Genomic DNA, 22,259 nt, shown 5'->3' with positions numbered 1-22,259 from the left:
ATCGATACTTTGGCAGGATATATAACCTTGCACAAATAAAAGAGTATCCTATAGTCTATAAACATATATACTCTATTCAAATATAATATGATTCTATTTAAATATATTATGATTATACCGAGACTCATTAATTGCGAACCAACTACACCGAAATTGCCTGCTATATAAGCCTATATATGTTATTTTAAGGAAGAACAGCTAGAAAACTCACAGAATCGCAAGGGCGGGTACCTATCATCGCGCACAAAACTAAAGATCGATTTACCAACGATATATAGTCAAGTCGGTATACACTTCAATATTGAGACGGCAACATATAGCACCCATTGTGACCATTTCCAAAGCTCTGTCAGTGCGCTATACGAAGTATTGTGTCGCGCTATTCAAATGGAGAAAAGCCTGCATACATAATGCGAGAAACCTATAATCTATTTCACAGCAAGAGGGCCGAAAAACAAATTTAAACTTGAACTGAGCTTTTGTTATGTTAAATTGTTACATTATACCAAACCAGAGCTGAGCGAAGACAAAAATTCCGTCACATTGGTAAGGGAAACCTCTTGAAACTCTATGTCAATAGTAACTTTGATTTACGTGTTACATTCGCAGTAATATTGACTTCATTTCAAAACCTTTTGTACGTTTATAGCGTGTATTTCCTGCCAAGAAATGGCAAGATTACTCATGGAAGGCTAATGATATATCGGCTCTAACATCACGGAGCGATTTAAAAGCTAGCTATCTGTGTTATATGAAGTTTAACGAGGAGACCAAGCCTACAAACTACGTGAAATAGAAAGATTCTTCGGCGGAAAAACGCCAGATCAATGAACCAACGGAGATATGAGATGAAAAGATCGCACAGTTTCTAAATTCGTGACATATTCTGAAGCATACCCGGTGAGTTGTAATTCTTGCTTGAATATGTTCACATGATGATGTAGCCTAGCGCAGGATCGGCCTTAAAGCCCGTAAAAAACCACGAAGGGCGATATATGGCTCGCATTTTTTTCGGATTCTCTTAAGCTAAAATCTTTCCAGTTTCCTCAAAGAACTGTTTCGAAATCTGCGATCATGAAGACTTGATAAGTCAAAATGCACTGTTGCTCATGCAGTAATTCGCTGAGATATTCTATCACGATGAACTTCATTCGCTTCTGAGAGCTACTAAAAATTGACCAAGTCGATATGTATGTATTGGCCTCACAAGACTTGCATGTATGAAGCGTTATACTGCAGTACCCTTCGTTTATTCGCCTTAATTTTAATCATGTATAGCAATGTGTTTGTACACAAATATAATAAAATTAAGACAGTTATTCGAACGCGCGATGTTTATGTGACTATATATAAAGCTTTTGTGGGCATGGAGAAAACATTGACTCTATACTACATACATAAACTCAGGATCCATGCGACATGCAGTATTGTCGTGGAATTATCGTGTATTAGATCGAAGAGCATGCATTTTGATGGCAAGCAGTGATTGATCACTAGTTCGCTAGATATTTTTAATGCTATACAAAATTTAGTTATGAGTGAAATCACTTGTTTTTTATGTTAAACTGACACCGTTATAAGACGTCAAATAACTCGTTGCCTCGAACAGGATTCCAGAATGTACAGCTAGCATGAAATTACATCGATGGTCTGGATTAGATTTACCACGATTACCACCTCTCTTAATTACTTCATTGCTTAATTTAGCTAGAACAAAAATTGCCAACACAAGAGTTATAAGCGATATAAGCTCCAAAACTCACGGGCCTCTCAAAGCTCAGGGCGTACAGCTTTTAAATGATAAACCGATACAATTACTGCAGAAACATGCTGAACTACAATATAAAATGTAAGATTACAAAGTTAAATAAATTTACGAGGAAAAGAAAAACAAATGTAGCGGCCATTTTGATAAGCAAATGCTGCATGAGATGAATTTATACTGAATCTACAACTCTCAGAATGGTATAAACTAGTTCAAGTTAAACACATGCAGTTAAACCCAATATAGCTACATTTCTTTAAGTATACACCATATTTGATTTTAGTTAGTATATATATAAATACAATTTTAACTCATTGTCATGCAATTAAGTTATGAATTTGTTGCGGAACTTGATCTTAACTCTGCATGATTGCAAACCCGGACATTACTGATCGGTTTATGCATGTCTATATACGAAGGTCGAGTATAGCAAAATCAGTCATATTATGATCAAGTTGTGTGCTAAAAGGTGCATGGATTACTTGGATGATACTATAATTATGATCTTATATGATTAAGACGTATATGCATGGAGCGGTGCTTTATGCCCAGAGCTGTGTTTTATCAGTTCCAACGATGCATGCATGCATGGATATAATTCAAAAGTTCAAACAGTTTCAGTGCATGTGAACGTCTTTCACACATTTCGTGCAAATAAAGGAACTTAATCTTCAAATTCATATAAAATTGTTCAAACTGTGAATGAATCAATAGACTGATTTTTATTCTTCAGCTATATCCATGCCCAGTCAGGCCCACGCATGCAGTCTTTGGTTTTGAACAACAACTATATAATTGTGGTCGAACTCAAGTACCCAGGAACACAAACATGCATGCAGTGCATTTAGAACGAAAATTGCCAGACGATATTCATTGATTTAAAATGATAAACTGCTCGGCAAATAGATTATAGCCTGAAGAAATATTGAAGTGATTCATTAATGCAAAAGGGATGGCTTATAGCATATTAGTATGAAACGAAAATTACGTAAGAAGGGACTAAAATAAAACATCATAGGTCTGCCTCAAGAGCAAAATTGTGGTTAAACATGCTATAATTATGGTATTGTACATATGTCAACGAACTAAACCCTTTTATATATACCTTCCGGGTACATAAGTATTGGAATTACCTGGAATTACATATGAAATAAAACATTCTTTGTTGACTGACTGCATTACTGAACGAATAATTTCTGAACACTTCTAATGCACTTATATTCATGATACGATATATAAATGCGATAATATCAACATATTTTTTATCTAATCGAATATAAAATTTCTTAAGGATCTCGCAGAGTCATGGTTAAAATTCATTACATGAATTCCATGCAATTTTTGAAACATATAATCATATTTATATGCCGATAGAAGGCATGCATATCTCTCATTAAACAATTTATAACTCATGAAGATCTAAACGTTGTATTCAATTAACCAAAACTTGTAATTCTAGACAGAACTGAAAACTAGAAGCAACAGAGCGGAATTTTAATATCAATGGGAGAGACTGGCTTCGGCTCTACACATACATGATCCATTATTTAAATAATTTTAATTAAACGTCGAAAGTTTGGTGTTATATAATATAATTTCCTCCGGAGATTTGCGAAATTGCAGTCAAAAGCTAGGTATTGAATTTTAACTTGATCGTCGAAAAAACCCGACATCGCCTGCATGCATAGCTACTACCTGTCAGAAAAAATATGAGCCGTATATAGAATGGCATGCATAACTTCAATCCAACCGACTAGGAGTGGTCGAAACGGACAATGAAGAAAATTATTATTAATAATGCTTTTAATTCCATAATCATAGCTACAAACATTCCAGAGAGTGTTTACTTCCCAATTTTGAAGCCACATCAGTTTAAGGCATAGAATAAGGCATTTCAATGTTAACGAGAGTGTGAATTACATAGGCTAGCTTTTGGTTTTAAATCAAAAGACTATATGGTTGCATGAAAAGGATTTGAAAAAAAAAGTAAATGCGTATAGTTATCTATTACGAGCTACAGCTGTGGTGATGTGATCATTTGTGATGGACATCAAGTGATAATCTGAAACAATTGATCTCGCTTTCAAATTAATTTCACTGAAATGCTTTGTGCATGGCACCTGTAAATCTACAATATTTGTTGGGACTGTAGGCCGATATGTGTTTTAAAATAAACCCTGGTTGAATTCAAATTCTTTACGAGTACTCTATATAGAAACACGCATGTACAGAATTTTTGAGCGATTAAGTGATATGGTAGAACTGCTTAATTACGAACGAAAATGCCGAAATATTCTTTCGGGTTGGAACAATGGGTGCAAAGAACTTGGCTTGGCAAAATTTCCATTATGATTACCGAAACTCTGAAAGGGTGATTCAGCCTTTATGAAATGTCATTAAGTTTATTTTAAATATTTGTCTCAATTAACTGTAACAAAGATTGATCTCAGTACAAATTGTCAGCAACATAATTTACATTCTTACCACTCGCTACAGGGCACCACCAATACAAATCCCCGCAGGAAATTGAAGAATTTTCTAAACGGGCATCACGCGGATAATCGTAATTCATCGGTGGACATGCCACTGCATATTTCCTTGAGACTTTTCATCCTATCTTTTAGTATATTCAGACTTTAACACATATAGAAAGACGTGCAACTGAGTGTGGCTAAATATGGGTCGAGTAGGTAAACACATATAGTTGGAAAATATACATTATTTTACGCCCAAATTTCAGTTCATCAGAGAATTACAAGTTTACACTAGTTTTGCAAAAAGTGCTCTGTAAATTCAAAAGGGGCGCAAGACTACCCCCGAAAGAGTGGTCAATTTGATCTCATAACTATAATCGTTTGGGGGTAGTTTAATCCCTTTTGAATTTACAGTGTAATCGAAGACACTATTGTGATGAAATTGGGCAAAGATTCAGGTCTTAGGTTTTTCTCACGGTCAGATGAGATGTTTATTAGACCGCCAGCGTGTAGGTTATCGATATGATAAACCTGAATTGCGCATATAGTGAACCACCGAATTGGAATCATTATAAATTTGTGACGATATATACCTGTCTTAGTGTACTTGTCTTACTACACTGTGCATATATAGATCAGTTATACATCGAGGCAAGGTTATTCATTCTGACGATGTAAGTTGAAGTTTTGAGATTGTTTCATTCGGACGATTTTCACCGACATGCAGCAATAGGCCGAGAATTACATTTAAGACGCCAGCTACATTAACCCATCAAGTCACGTATATCGATTGATATCTTCGGCTCAAAAAAACGGTTAAATTGAATATATACAAAATTTGCATACCTTTTCATGCAGGGGTCATAAATTTTCCACATTTTATACGACACATTATAACTCGCAGTTTTTTTTCCGACTCTTTTGCCTAAAATTAGTCTGCAAGTCTGCAACCATGCATCTTTTCTAAGATTTTTATGTCTTCAACCAATAACTCAAAACTTGGAATTGCGACATCAAACGAAACAAAGGAACACTTGCATGTTTCCGGCACTGAGTCATTACATGCAGTCTGCCATAAAAAAAACAATGCCATGCATATATTTTCTCATCAAACACACGACACGAAAGAGGTAAAAATGATTAACAAGGTCCTTCCGACGTTCCAGAGCTGCCAATTTGCCCTTAGCGACAACCTGCGTGGTGGCGCCTTGCAAGGGTTGCCTCCTTTTAAACCTAGCATATACGTCTTTGAGGAAGTCCGTTTCCCATGAAAAAAATCGCTCCTTTGCACACCCAACCCCATGCAGTAGAAAAAATTCCCTGATCTTTCAATTAAACGCGGCTAAAACTGGTTCAGCCGGTCATATTTTAAATTGAAATGGAGTATTTCGTTAAGAAGAATATATATAGCCGTGGAACAGCATTTTTCGTGCTAGGCAGATGTAAATAACGATATATATACTTGAATGCGAAGTTTTTTTGAAACACCGCAAAATACTATTATTAATCTGTCTGTACTGAAATACAACAGGACCAGTCTGACCGTTTTTATCGTATACAAAACAAAGCGTGATAGGAAAATAAACATAAGCATGATCTAAACTATGTTAAGGAAAAACCTTACTATAGCGACAAAAAGGTATAACAATGTCTTGAAAAATTACGTGGTATTACTGGTATAAATATATATCCTTTTAAACATTGCGTAGGTTGCGTGAAGGTCAACTAACAAATGCATGATATAGTCTGATTAAAATGCGGAAGAAAGTGACCGGAAAATAATTACCGTGGTCTAACCACTTACCACTGAACTCAATAAATACTTGAACGATAATCGTTCATTGTGTTTAAAATGCTTTGACTAAAGAAAGCCACTATGGCGACAGTTGACGTAGAATCTCTCGGATTTTAACTTTTAATATCCTTGCGTATATACAAACTATAAAAGCTGATTTTAAATTAGCTTTATAAGAATTAGCATCATATATTGCATCGCTGAATCAATTTTCACTTTGGATGTCATTCTATGTCTATATTCCTTATCAGAGATTTTCTTCAACATTGTCTGCGACAGAGGATTATGTAAACTAATTTGACGATACCAAATATTGACATCAGTTCATTTCTAGTTCGTATTGGTTCAACAACTTCATCTTGTAATTTGCAAGAAGCTGTCTGACGAAAATCCATTGCATATAGCAAGTTCATCCATATATATAGTTGATCCATATCTATGCAAAATAGCCCTTAAATGCAGCGTAATTTCAGAGAGAAATAGCACGTTTTTAGGATATAGAATATTGTCAATTCTGAAATTATATATGCATGCAGCATCATGGGCTATGCAAGCCCTAAATGCAAATTATGACTCACATCCGCAGTCGGGAACGAAAGAATGCGCGTAGGTTGTGCAAAGCCCGCCCGACAAATGCATGTGACGTACTTCAGAAGATGACTGGCAGTGTGCCCTTGCACACCCACACTGGCCATGATGTGTCGAATACAAACAGCGAGATACGTGGAAATCACATGATTAAAACTGAGCAAGAAGATATTCATATATACGTATACAAACTAAAACTTGAATTAAGTTGATATTATCACAGTTATATAATTATTACCCCCTAATGTCAACTTTACCAAGATGCCGAAAAATCAAAGACATTGACATAATCTACGCCAAAAATGTTATACATAAATATGCGGACATTCATGTATGGAAATCGACGATTTCCCAACATGCAAGCGAAGCTTATTATCTGAGTTCTTTGCCCATAGTTCGTTCCAATCTTTGTCCAGTTTCCTAAGCCTGTTATTCGGTCTGACGGAGGACTCATATAAAAAAAATGGCTCATATAAAAAAAAGCTGAAATAGCATAGTTTGGCGAAAACACAATTTTGAGATCCGGTCTGACTTTAAGTAAGTGAACTTTTGGAGAAAACTTTTTTAGTTGTTACACAAAGATTAATGCATGATCATAAAACTGTAATGTAGTTTCGACGACTATATATATGCATGAACAGTCAAATTTGATGCTATAACGTTTCTATAACGTTTAAATTCTCGCCAACTGAACGAAAACGTGTATGCATGTCATCTAAAAGCGGTATAATATTGGAGACGCTTTAATCTTGATGGAATGATAGTTGATTAAACGCTTTGAAAGCCTTTTGTGCATTGTCCAGAACGTCTACGGAAGTCTGAAACAAAATTGCCGACAAAACGCCAAAACAACATAGTTGAACGTCGCCCAACAGACATACAATCACAAGATATTATCTCTATTGAATTCATTTTGTGTTTTGACGGCGGTTTAGTCATGTATATAATGGCTGTTTCTCAAAAGAAAGAAAACCAAACTTGAATCAGAATGTATGGCGATTTGATTCTTACATAGAACATGGAAAATATACGTTATATAGCTTTTTATGTCATATCTAAATAATCATAAAAGCACATTCTCCCAGCGTTTGAAATTGAATAGACATTCTTATTGGTTCATACACGCACAAGTTATAATAAATTCAAATATCTGCATTCTATTTCGATCACTATTTTTTAATTTTAAGTACTCAATCATTTCTTGCTGTTAAAAAATGAGGATTTTATTGGAAGGCTGAATAACTGCTCTTTCATACAATACGTAAAGATTAAACAATTAAACCCAATTTATCCTGCACAAAAGTCTGTTCATTTCCGCTTTGGCTTTTTTTCAGACACTCCGTGGTAGAGTACTTTGTAGTTTAAGTTGTAAAGAGCGCTTGGACAGACTTCTGAGAGTGATTTAGTGTTATTTCCCGTCTAGATTTCCTTTCTGTAAAGTCTTTATATTTAACAATTATTCGCCGAAGCCGAAGGTGACCAAGTCACCGAGTATAATTACAAAAGTGATTATTTGAAAAAACTAAACAGTGTTGTAGAAAGTACATTTTACTTGAAAAACGCAGACAAATATTTCGATAATTCAGTTTAAAAAAAAAAAAAAAGTTTAAGCACCGTTCCACAACATTGTCTTCAAGCTCGAAATTAATTTTAGACCATTTTTTTCGCTTCTTTCGCTGCTTCAGGCACAGTGTTTTCTTCAAAATTACTGACTAACAAAACAACTGAGTCGGCGCCATTTTGAAAGTCTGTTTAGGTGATTATCACGTGATAATCCGAGGTCGCTCGACCAATCACAGGCCAGAATTTTAAATAATCACCTTTGTAATTACACTAATACTTTTAATGTTTGAAAAAACGACCTTTTTGTCATTTACTGTCAATTTTGTTGCCAAATTCGACCTTTTAGTGACTAAATAACCGTTCTTTGAGTCAATTTGGAACATAAAAACCAACTCACTTCCCACAAATCTAATGTTATCTTCATTCAATCATGCAAACATGTCCAACTGAAGTGTAATTTTATATGTATGGGAACGCACCCATCGCGCTTTGTAGAATTTAGATCACATATCAGATATACAGGATAATCGGATTGACATAAAACAATGATGGAAATGATCACAAACAGTTTTATACTGTTTGCATGGTCAAACTTATTCAGAAACAATATGATAATTCAAGTTAAAGTGACCACAAGCCTCTGACAAATAGATCTCAAGCTAAGGTAAAATATATAATTTGCTTTCTCGGGAAAAATGTAAAGCTTTTAAAAAATTGGCGAAATCCATAGCTGTTATGGATATACACTGTATTATCAGAAATATAATGGTAAAGACAAAGCATATAGTAGTTTTAGCGCATAATTTTATTTGGAATGGAGTTCCCTGGATATAGATAGTCGAATTCTGCCTAATTTTGCGCAACGATCAGCTTAGCTCATTACAATTATACCACGCACTGATATAAAAGTTTATACAAATCTCAATGATAAACTATAGATACGCCATCCCTAGTTTATATTTACTTAGATGCATAGCAAAGAAATAATATTTTGTTAGATGCAGACCAGCCAGACAGAACATCGTCACCATTGTCATCATTATAACAGATAAAAATGTAAGCAGAAGCGTTTGATTGCGCTACGGAGCGTAAAACCCCTGAAAGTTATGAATGGACTCTGACACGCCTCACGTTTTCACGTCGCTTTAACAGGCCCAACTGCATGACTACACGCAGAAAACCTTGCAAACTATAGGGCTTGGGCTTTTCGAAAATTTCGTTGTTATTACAAAATTAATCGATCAACAATTTTTATCGTCATAACAAGAAGCTTTCCAACACCGCGGATATCCTTTTGATACAAAAGGCTTTGTAAAAAAACCCCAACTTTTTCAATATTAGTATGTTTCCACACGCTCTGTGTGATAAATATACATCTTGATAAAACTATAGAACTAACTGCCTTTTAGGCAGGATTTGTATTCCTTTTAAACAGACAACAATCGTAAACAAAATGCCCATATAGTTGCCATGCATGCGTTGTGGGATCACCAGATCGTATAGCGTATGATTATCATCGTATAGCGTATTATTATAGTTTTATCAAGGTGTATTAAATATACACCTTGATAAAACTATAGAACTAACTGCCTTTTAGGCGGGATTTGTATTTCTTTTAAACAGACAACAATCGTAAACAAAATGCCCATATAGTTGCCATGCGTTGTGGGATCACCAGATCGTATAGCGTATGATTATGATCGTAGAGCGTATTATTATAGTTTTATCAAGGTGTATTAAATATACACCTTGATAAAACTATAGAACTAACTGCCTTTTAGGCGGGATTTGTATTCCTTTTAAACAGACAACAATCGTAAACAAAATGCCCATATAGTTGCCATGCGTTGTGGGTCACCAGATCGTATAGGCGATGTCTGGCGTATTCATGATAATGCCGGCACGTTCATGCATATAAACTATACACCCATCATAAATAAAGGAACTAGATATTAACAACAACAATAGTCAAACCAACGGGACCCACTCATAATGTCAAAGGTTCCCGTATTGTTTACAATATCATAATCATTTTTGTTTTTAATGTAATGCATGGGTTTGGCCAAACAAATATCATGTATAAGGATCATGTGAGCAACATAGCTCTCTTTGTTGCGACGAAAACTCGAACTGGACACACTAAGAAGAGCGACATTGTGTTGACACGGATCGTATCAGGAAATATACATATATCCTGTAAAATTAGTTAAAGATTTAAAAATTCCCAAGGATAAAAAATAATCACACTGTTATATTAAATTATATAACATTGACTGTCAATTTTCGTCATGCCCAATTTTCGGGCTGTTGGTAGAATTGGGCTCTGGAGGAACCGTTCTAGAATCTTAAGGATGTCTAAAATTGGTAAGCATACCTAACCGTACTTTATTTGAATAATACTAGTATTCCTTACTCTTAATCATGAATTATATCCCAAATAGTATTATACGAACTCAATCCAGTTAACTGTACCAGAAATTTAATTGGAAAATAGACATCAATATTGATATTCTCAGATTCAGTTCAAGAATTCATCTAAAATTCTTCCACTGAATTAAACTATACAGATTATACAAATAATCAATTCAAAGATAAGTATTATTATTATTGCTATGCTCACTTTCAATCATGAATAAACATGTATAATCTTAGAAAATCATTGAACATTATCGGTCGAGAAAATTTAAAAAATATGAATGTTTAATCATGTGAATCGTATGTAGTGGGTTTGTTCTGGTGTAGATGAACTTCGACCTTCATTTTCTCGACTTAGACAATCTCTGATTCTAACTTACTCCCCCAATGCATCAGTTATAAGATTGGCCCGCCATCTTGTTAAAATTTATTAAAATATTTGCCTCCGTGCATTGACTGTTGTATTCGATCCACATGCAGCGATCTCATAAGTGTTGTGGTTGTGGCTAAATATATACAACCCAGTCGCCTGTGTTGCAAAATAGTATCAATCATGAACAAAATACATACAAGTTTGTTATAGTCTACCGCAGGAATACAAAGAAGTCTTTTGCTCTATATTTTCTTGAAACATCGAGACCTTTACAGCTATCTTTATAGCTATCTTTCAGGAAGTCTATATAGTTTAAAAAATACCCAAAATATAACAGTTTGTAACGAAGCCATCTGAAGATGTCTCAAGTGTCAAACGTACGTGACTTGTCAAGACTAGGTTTACGGAAAGCAAAATATCGAAAATTTGCTGAAGAGTTTACAAGTAGGCTACAGTTTCCTTTTCAAAACAGAACGAGTAATGTGTTACGTCAGAGCTCCGAGCATTGTCGAACACACCCGAATATACGTCGCCGGATAATCGGCTTCGTTTCAAGACGAAATGACGTAATTTGAAGATAGTTGTGCAATACATCAGTATTTGCATAACGATTAAGACGTCAAAGCATACCTCGCTGAGGTCATCGAGGCGTTTCTTAGAAAAACAAGATGCTTCAATCGTATAGGTGTGAACCCTGAAGTAATAAAAATTCTAGATTGTCTGGTGTTTGATAAATACCAGGATGTGTTTATCTTATCTTATTTTAGTTTCATTCATGATAAAATTTTTATTACTTAAACTTTTCCGTGAGTTTCCTGACAATTAAAGCACGCAAAACAGGCTTGCCACAATAACCTTTGCGAACTACAGTGGACCGTATTCATGCAAAATTTACAAAAACAAACTTAACATTGATTTGCAGATAGGAATAATAGATAAAATAATCAAGTGGATATTACGTCAAGAGATCGTCTTAATCCAAATAAGTCAAGTTATTTTTTTATCTAATCTTAAAATCATAAAAACATCATCAAAAAAACGACAAAATCTTCCGGATACAAATTCCAAAATTTATACAAGTTCAAACTCATTTTTACAGAGTGACATTCCTCGCGTATTTCTTGAGGTTTCAGAGCTCACGAATTACTGTCCTGAGTTAAATAAACTTATATTTAAAACCATTCAAGTGCTAAGCAAAGTGTTCCTCCCTAAAGGCGGTCTTGTGGATTCACTGGCATAACAGGCACGATTGACCGCCCAGAGATTAGAGCAAAAATAACACAAAGCAAAATAATCTTATGAAACCTTTTCTGATATGATCCATTATTACCTAATGAAATATTCCAATGGTATTTCGAAATAGGAACACGTCGAATGGAAATATCAAATGCATTAGCAAATATCTAATCGTGGTTGTTTACAAGTTTACATATCCTGTCAGATCAATAAAACACACGTACGCTGGTCATGTTTTAAATATTTAAAATCACTTCAGCCAACCACAAAAATTTTCACGTATAGGGTCTACTACTTGCGGTATAAGTGAATTAACCATTAATTACAACAATGTTTACAACACTATAACACTCACTTTTTACCCACTTAAAAACCTCAAACAAACGTTCGTTATAAAGAAAGCCATCAAACCCATTGAGTAATAGGAAAAATTGATATAGCTACGGGTAAGCAAACAGCCTTGATAGATTAGCTTGTATTACGTGCGGTAATTTGACAAGTTTTTTACAAAACAGCTTCAGATAATTTCCCTGAGAATTTCCTTGAGTATCTTCTCTCTCTCCGCTAGTTATGTTGCAAAGGCAAGTTTATGAAATCTTGGTTATAATTCCAAATGCAGTAAATCTTATAAATATACGAATTTAATCCTTCAGATAAGGATAGGATTAGGTTTTAAACGCTAAACCTAACCTAATCTCGAGGATTAAATTCGTGTGTTTAGGATTCACTGAACATGAAATTATTACAGAAATTATGAACAACATTTTGTCTAATATACGTCTTCATTGAAACTGACTGATATAAACTATTTCCTATTTCATGATCAGGTCTGGCCTTGATTTGCATCAATGTCAGTTTCCCCGACGATTATCTGTGTTATTTACATTCTTGTTATTGTGGGCAACATAACGCATGTTAACGATTTTCTGAATTTTAAAAATTTGCTTAGTTCACTCATAGTTCACCCAATTATGCATGTCATACGTCAGAGATCATTATTCCGACCTCCTCCGAAAATTCTCCGAAGACACGAATGTCGCAATACCGTGCTGTTTTTCAACTTTATCACGATGCCTGGGACAAGATATGCAACGATTGATTTTCGTCATTGAGACAAATTAATTGCATGTAAACAATATACATAAATAATGTAAATATTCTTGCGTGTTATAAGGTTATAGTAATAAAATTCATTACGTGTGCCATAGCTAAATTCATATCATAAAACTGACTGTGATAGGCAATTCGTACAAATATGTTCTCAACCAATTTCCAGCTAAATTTTGGATAAATTTAAATACCTAGGTACTGCTAAATCATGTTGATGCATATACACCCAAATTTATTAATATCAATACCTTTTTTACATCATATAATTTGGCGCAAGAATGTTTCAGCGATCGGAAATAGATGACCGAACTGCACAAAGAATCCTCTATCCTTAACAGTGGTAAAAATATTTTAATAAGCAGTTTGGCACAGAAAATACAAATTTAAAGCCTATTTTAGAACTATTAAACCGCCGACAATTTTGCTTAATCATAGCAGCAGTACATGTATATACATAGATTTAAACTATATATTGTATGGAACTAGAAAAGAGTAAATGTTTTTAAAAATGTTTATCAGCTTGAAGAATATCGATTAGAGTCTTTTGCTAGCTTTCCTAAGCGTTTTTCCTTGACTGAAACAATTCTTTTAGTCTGTTTTCATATGCCTCCCTGAAGATGTTTAGGTCATTGTGTGTAAATGCACAATAACCGTAAGCTGTTGCTCTCTGGGTCTCTTATAAATGCGAAAAACGTCTTTATAATTAATGGCTTAAGCGTAATACTTTTGACTGAAGCTATTTCGGGTTCAAACGCAATGTTCCGGGGCTTCCTGAGTGCGTATACATACATATATGTCCGATTAAAACCACCATAAGCATCCTTAACAATCAACCTCTTCCCAACAATATGCTATATACATATATGCATAGAAAAACAATGAACTCTTCTCTTGATAAAAAGGAAATAAAATTACTAGTATATATGCCTACGCCCTACGCAAAACATAAGTTTGACTCCGCGTATAGATTCCAAGGATTAGGGCTTTTAATAAACCCCTGAATTTATAACTACGATAGAATTAAAAACATTAAAGTGATTTGGTGGCGAATTATTCATACCGAACAGGTTAGCTCAGACATGAATTCTTTGAAATATATAGATATATATTATTACGTTTTTTCACGAGGTTCTGTTTTTACAACTGAGGAACATCAGAAACAATGGTTCCATGTTTATAAAATCTTCAATTAGCTCTTGTCGCGGGTGTTCACCAGTTTTAAAAGTCTTTTACACAAAGACTATTGCCGATTAAACACGCGTAATAGGCTATAAAAACGCACTTAATGAACAATCGATGAAACCTATCATACTTCATAAGGGAAAAAAATAAACTTTACAATGAATCGAACTTCATTGCGTTGATCAACAGTTTTTCCTCAGCTGCGATGGCACCTCCATCTGATTACAAGATTCAAGAGTCTCTTATACAAAGCATATTCTTACATTAGATCATGAGCTAAAAGAATTTATTTCAACTATTTAATGAATCTTCTACGAGCCCGAAATTAATTCCACCCTCGTATTTACGTAATGGAATACAATTCTTAAGAGACCCTTCCGGTTAAGAGGTCAATGCCAAAGTATCTAACCTCTGAATAATATAGCAACAATCTCAAAAGACTCTAAGTGTATACACACACGATGCTGATAGATGCTCCGTGGTATATCAGTACACCTAAAGGAACAAACTTATTTACGAAGTTAAATGATAAACACTTCGAGTAATTTGTATAAAGAACTTCTGATCATGGCTAGAGAGACGGGTATGTACACGATTAATAAGTTAATATCAAATAGCATAGAATATGAACTACGAGTTAAAAATTGAAAATTCAGCCTTGCTGAAATTCTCGAAAAGGCATTTTCAAAACCATGCAGTATAATGTATACTAGAGTTCCTTACTCGATTTGTAAGGACTTTTGAGATGGTTTAACCGCAAGAAAGCAATCCATCCTTCTAAGATGCATTATATAAATATACCGAATACTGTGGTCAGGGTTTATGTATAAAATTCTGTTATAAATCTGTATGTACTTGGAATATATGATATATGACTTCGCGGTTGATATATTATTATGCGATGTAAATTTTTTTCTATTTTGGTAAAAAATCTAGAAGGATTTTAGCACACCACAGACAGAAGCAAATCTCATTGTTTTGATATTTTTATGAACAGACAAAGCAGAATCACAAACCATTACATTAATAGCATGCAACGGACGGCAAATCACAAACAGATTTATACATCATTCAATGAAATAAAAAACCGAGATAAAGTTCGCCACCAAAATTCGAACATATAAATACATCGGTTTTGTCGCTTTTGTAGAGAAGCTTTAAGAATCAGTGGGGAAACCTGCTATATACTAATATGTACTATATATAGCCCAATTAATTAGGTCACAAACTTAACTTCGAGAATGGAGATTTATCAATTAAGCAGTTAATACATGCGTTCATGCACACAAAATATTCTCGCTTACAAGTTTCCTAATATTGACAGTGAAAATCTCTTCAGTGTCTTGCAGACTGTAGGTATGAGGTGCACATATACACATGCGTGGGAACCACTTAATTTATCGTTATTTGATAGCATTTTACGAGCATATATATTATTCAATGCTTCTAGCAAAAACCATGTGAGGTAAAAGCAATTGAGTGTTAAGTTAAGCAGCTTATAATGCAAAACTCCCACATCATAAAAAGGCTGGGAAAAATTGCGAGTGTAAAAATCATGCGTTGCAAATGCTTGGAATGGTATCAAAATGTGGGAACACAAAACAATTTCATACTTTTACAACTTAATAACTACAATTACAACCAATTGTTCCAATTCCAAAATTCTTTCTCGAGTGGTTTCATAAACGCGATCTACATGAAACATGACATGCTATAACACGATAAATCTTCAATTCGTGCAATGACGCACGAATAAGCTGGAATTTAGGGGAATCCTGTACCACAGTTTACTGCTGACAACTAGTCTCGTCATGTTTCCGTGTCGGGGAACTTTTAAATAGCAGTGCAAGCCATTAGACAGGGGAATGTGATTGTTTTGCGGTCGTCAAGGAAAGTTTATCGCCTGTCAAAGAAAAACGTTTATATGAAGAGAGGAATTTCATTGTTATCAAGTAGATAGCCTCGGAAAACATTTGTCATTCAAAGTAGTAAAGATAACGTCATCGCTTGACTTTTAAATCTTCCTTGAAATTCTTATCTACCTACATGTTTTACTAAATAAAATTTCTATAAACAAACAGTACGAGGTCGAGCTGAGCTATGTGAGTCGTGCATGTATTGAATAACTTCGCTATGATTTTAGCTGGCAATCAAAATAGCTGCAGTAAAATTCGTTTTTCCATAAACACGTTTTACATTCAATTTGATTTCAGTGCATTTCACTTGGTGCATGAATCATGTTATATCCATGTATTCATCCGGTGAGACCGTATATGGAGATATCTAATGAGTCGGTGTGGGCCATAAAAGCCAAACAATATGGCTAACAAAGGATAAACGATCAATAAACAACAAATTAGGGCAAACGAAACACAACAGTACAGTGTATTCGCACATGATACAGTCGACAGCACGCGTTACAAATAGTTATGTTAATCGAAACCCGAAGCATGCAATGTGATACTAAAGCAATATAGGGGAGCTCTTTTCACACGACTGGCGAGGGGTTGCTTGAATTAATTACTTCGAGTAATGACTGCTTATTTACCATAAATACATATTTTCACCTCGGAGACTTTCCAAGCGTACTGTAAACCTGTATGTGGTGGCATTTGCATGGGAATCTTTCAAGTTCAAATGCTCGCACTATGGAAATCTATATACATAAGTAGAAATTTTCTAATTCTACTCTTTAAGAGTGCTCGTCATGGGCTGCAATATCACAGACAAAGCGATAGAGACCTTGATAAACATTTGCCAGATCCTTGGTAACAATATTACGTTTAAGATGTTTTTGAGCGAAAGTCAAAGCAATATAGCGAAGGTGCAATTTAAAATATGCTCATTTCATGATTAAAACTCGCTTCGTTATACACAACGCTGGTTCTGTGGGAAATTTCACGCATGGAATTTGACGCAATTACGACTTTTGCGTGATGCATATTGAATTTGCGAAAGATGCACTTGTTACTTAATTGAGACAATATTTCGCTGCTGACGAAGAAAAAAACAATCAAGGTAACTTCATATGTACGCAAAGATGGTTTGTCTTCAGGAAATTCTATATTACATACAGAGATATATCATATAAATTATATGCATGTGTATTTTCTCTTACGAATTTTGCAACAAGTAGCTATTTAAAACGAGGGCTAACTTCAACTATTGTAACATTATTTCATGGTATAGTAAGTGCAACAATATTCAGCAAATATAAACTAAATTGTACCCGCGAGAAGTCATGCACTTGCTGGAAGAATTTTGCCAAACATTATCCGGTAAAATTCATGGTTTAGATGGAGTTAAAATCTTATAGATTCGAAGCATCGGTCATAATTCGAAAAAAAAGAGCATCAGCCGTTCCAATTGCATAATTCGAAAAAAACGAGCCGCGTATCCCTGGGTTTTAAACAATTGCAGAAAACATTGCCTAGTTGTCATAACGTCAAATCGACTCTCAAATTAATAATATGCTTGCAACACGATTAAGATCTTGATTAGAAAAATGTAACATCTAGCAGATCAATGATATAATTTCCCTGTACCTCTCTGGTCGAGTTAGACATTATCAGCAAAAAATATTAGCAAAAATACCAATATATATTAAAGAAATTCTTTATGTATGTATGTTCAAAGGGATTACGTCCTGCGTTCAAATATACCTCTCTTTGATTAAAAAGATCATTCTTCAGTACAGCTACAATTGAGTATATATAACTTTAAGTATCGTAGGGCAACCTGAGTGTTGCAAAACTGACAAACAAAATTAATTAATGCGCGCTCTAAACAATAATGACCTCATAAAACCACTAAAAATATCACCTAAAGTTCAGTTTAGAATATAGCTATAGGCCAAGTTACTATTGGTTTCGTATAAATACAGCATGCAATTAAAATTTTAATTATAAACTTATATAATTTTTGGAGCTTTAATGGTTCTGAAATTGATTTATAATTATATATAGTAAGAGAACAAACAATTATGCTGTCTTAAAGCTTATTTTTATGTTTTTACTAAAAGCCCAACTATGGTCAAAGGATCTCATGGGTCTTAAAACCTGTTCAAAATCTGTAAAGCTGCGAAGAATGCTGAATAGATCTACTAAACCTTTGAAAACAAGCCCCGAAATGGTCTCAAAGTGCGACTTTTAAACAATTAACTATAGAAGATATATTTTTGCAATCTTTCACTTTGTATTGGCCAATCTTAAGAAGACATTGTGATAAACTTAAGTAAGAATAAAAAGCTTTTAATTGTTTAGCTTTTAAAAAGATTCTCAACATAGCTAAGAAATCTTTCTGACAAAAATTGCGAAAGCCGATATATGCATCATTTCAAATCAATTTTCCTTTATCTACAGTGGACACTCAAAATAAGAAATGTACAAGAATAGAGATATATTCTTTAGCTTAAAAAATAGTTGACTTTGTTTACGCTTTTTCCTTAAGCTAAAGAAATTTGGTTTGCGCAGCCCTAAACCGTGGAGCTGTGCAGGGAGATCAGATTAAGCCACGTAGATCAAATACAGATCTTTGCATGCAGCGGTAAACAAAGTATGTTCCTAACTGCACGTCTGGAAAGGAGAATATTGCACTTGTGCACATTCTAAGCATGTGTGCACATTCATTGTGACTTGGAAAACAAGGAAAGAAACACCAATTGACGTCAATGCGCTTTTCACTAGAATATTTCCGACCACAACCATTCTCGAACTTATTCTGAAATGCACGCTTGCCAACTCCTTTGTATAATCGTAGAGTAAGATTTTTCATCAGTTACACAACAGCAGTAAATAGAGTTATGACCTAATAGCATCCTATATAATGACATATTCCTTTATTTCCCTTTCAGTTGCCAAAACTAGACGGCACATCATGGCCCAACAAAGACACGGACGTAATTTAGGTGTGACTAACCTCCACAAAACAGTCACCCAATCACAGTCTCTTCTAAATGTGAGCGAGTTGGAAACTCGTGCCAAAGCTACGGTTAAAGACATTGATGATCTGTATGCCGCGTTACAGGGACTGGTACCAAAAAAGAGTCGAAACAACGGCGGCATGGGTACGACTGAGAGGAAAGCCCGCTCTGGTGGAAGCGGCAACGATACGGACACGGCCAAATCTTCGGAGGACTTGAACGGCCAACCCAGATTTCGTAGATACCACAGCGAGAAATACCCAAAAAAACCATGGCGAGACCACAATATGAACGTTGTTCCACTGAAAACCACACCGCGAAAACCGGTCCTGGATTCGAGAAAACCAGTTTTGGAAGCGAGAAAACCGGTTTTAGAAGCGAGAAAACCGGTTTTGGAAAAACCTTCACCGGCTAAAGAAACTGTGGATAAAACTTTATCGGGCGAGCGATTGTTCGCATCGGATACTGAAGCTGAGCTCCAGGTTGTAACTGGTCAACACCAGGAAGTCAGGCGACATTTCTCGCTGCCGGAATACGAAGAGGAGGATGGTCATTTGAACGAGACGGAAGGGAGTCAAAAGCGGTCAAGATTTCTACTATTTCACCGACGAAGGCGGCCAAAAACTGGCAAAAAGAAGACGTCCAGTTGGCGAAGCTTCTTTTCGACGCTCAGCTTGAAACGACACAAATCCAAGAAACCTGCAAAGGGGAAAATAACGCCAGGTGTAATTTCCATGAATGCGCAGAACGAGAACGCCGCGTACGCCGAAGCATCAGACCAGCAACGGTAGTTTGCCCAAAGAGCAACGCACCCCGAGAACAACCCCTCGACCGTCGTTCGATACGATCCAAAGTGTCGGAGGAAACTCCCAGGTCCGTAAATCCGGTAGGAAAAAGCTGGCGCCAGAGCCGCCGAATAAAACAACGCGGGGCAAGTGGAAACACTAGAACCCCAGCCCCGCGATCGAACTGATACGATTGGAGAAAAGTCTGATCTCGTTCAGAAAAAGCTCAGCGCCTGGTACAAGCTGGCCCTTATAGAAACGAACAGTCTGTCGCCTAAGCAACAATTGCGCGCCACGCGCTCCGTCGAGAATCTACTAACGGACACTGAGATTATCCGCAAACGTGGCACGTTTAGTTCTGATACGGACAGCTTAAGCGGTGCCGATAGAAACCGCGTGAACATCCCTAAAACTCGGGTGAGAAAGACCCGCGCCAGGCGCAACCGCCGGCGAGAGCGGGCTAGGTTTTATTCTTGTCCAAACGTGAAGCTAGTTACGAAAGCTCTTAACGAAGCGGAAGGAAAACCGGATGAGCAAAAACTCCCAGAAAAATTTAACACCTCCGCAAAAGACGATTTAGCTGACAAAGCCCCACAAGATCGCAGGGCTACGACAGTAAAACAAGTCGAAGCTAGACTTTCATTCGGCTGCTCTTTGGGAAAAGAGGAGAAAATTGCGGAGTCGATAAAATCTCAAAATACCAACCCAAGAAACTGGTTGGCAAGACAATGTTCGAAGACCACCGTAGGCTGCATCAGACCGCTCCAACTCAACCTGTTCTACTCCGAGTCACCCTCGCGGGAGACGGTACATCGGACGCGAACGACACCTCGCAGGCCCCGCGCTGAAGGGCAGGAATCGCAGGCCGGTAACCCGCACGAATTCGCCTTCAAGATCCGACGTTCCTCGAGTCGGCGACGAAAGCGTCGTAGTTTGAAACGCGGACAACCCAGGCTTCCGCATCAGTCGCCTTTCTACATTCCTCCTAATGTTGTCAACGTCGCCCTAAAGGACAAGGCCGCGGAGAATGGTACGAGTTCTAAAGATTCTGGACTAGGCTCGCCCGATCTCTCTCAAGATAAATGGTTCGCCACGTTCCCCGTCACAAAACGTGACCAACGAATTGGTAGGCTTCACTCGGAGTCGGAAGACTCCGGATGGGCTTCGGGTTACCGTCATTTGGCGAGCACCTCCGAGACTGGTATCCAGACAGACCCGGTTATAGTGATGACCGCTGTTTCAAAAGTTCGTCGGCCTGTACTAACGCCCGCACTCAACGAATCAGAGGCTTGACGAATACAGAGATACGTCATGAAAGTCGCAACGAAGTGAACCATCGAGAGAACTCCATTCCTTGATGTGGAACTTCATAGGGTGGGCATAGTCCTGAACATACCCCCCACAGCACCTTTGCTATAGTATAGATCCAAAACATATTTATAGTAAGTACTACAAGTATAATTAGCTTGGTATAGGCCAATCCTAACTCAGGTTTATGACTCCAAAGCGAATGTATAGGCTAAAAAATTCACACAATTTGACAAGAATTTCTCTGTGGAAACATGGTCTCTTTGAAAAGATTGCATCAAATTATATAAAAGCGTCTGAGAGGAAAACTAGTGGAAGCACGAACGGAAAAATCGTTGCTTTCAAAGAGGATAGGATGAAAGGCCTATTCTGTAACTGTAAGTTTCCCACAAAGAAAAAATTTATTCAACAAAATGCAGTAGCGTTGTGGATGTTATACGAAAATAGCTGTGCCTAAAGTGATCTACAAGGATAGATTTTGTCTGTTAGTGTGAGCATATTATCACTGTTTATATGTAGAGTCATAATGTATCATAGATGGACCTAAACGGACCTAACTCGAGTTTTCTCAAATTGCAAGTGAGATAACGGAAGCATGACGTGTACACCTTAGCTCAGAAACATAAACTAGACATCCAACTATTGTTCTTATAAGTCATACAGCCTTTATCTGCTTGCTCGTCCGAGAAAACTTCAGAAACGTCTATACCCATGGCACACTTAACATACTTGAAGATCTTTGTA

The 22,259-nt window shown here is 36.2% G+C and overlaps 1 protein-coding gene across 3 annotated transcripts; it reads left to right on the top strand.

Moving 5' to 3' along the window:
• Positions 1-515: 515 nt before the first annotated feature.
• Positions 516-20,347, top strand: LOC114517723. Of its 3 annotated transcripts, XM_028537532.1 has the most exons (3): positions 516-546; positions 650-900; positions 19,354-20,347. In XM_028537532.1, exon 3 carries the CDS (start codon positions 19,377-19,379, stop codon positions 20,211-20,213), a length of 837 nt encoding a protein of 278 aa, XP_028393333.1. In that variant the 5' UTR covers positions 516-546; positions 650-900; positions 19,354-19,376; the 3' UTR covers positions 20,214-20,347. The 3 variants fall into 3 exon arrangements, with proteins under 3 accessions (XP_028393333.1, XP_028393332.1, XP_028393334.1); XM_028537531.1 differs by lacking the exons at positions 516-546; positions 650-900 and adding an exon at positions 14,882-15,084; XM_028537533.1 differs by lacking the exons at positions 516-546; positions 650-900 and adding an exon at positions 16,001-17,519.
• The last annotated feature ends 1,912 nt before the right edge of the window (positions 20,348-22,259 follow it).

The sequence above is a fragment of the Dendronephthya gigantea genome, unplaced genomic scaffold, assembly GCF_004324835.1.
Source record: "Dendronephthya gigantea isolate DGI-Jeju-01 unplaced genomic scaffold, DenGig_1.0 000009F, whole genome shotgun sequence".
NCBI classification, from domain to species: domain Eukaryota; kingdom Metazoa; phylum Cnidaria; class Anthozoa; order Malacalcyonacea; family Nephtheidae; genus Dendronephthya; species Dendronephthya gigantea.
The sequence above is the reverse complement of the archived record's forward strand: the minus strand, read 5'-3'. Positions and strand labels throughout refer to the sequence as shown.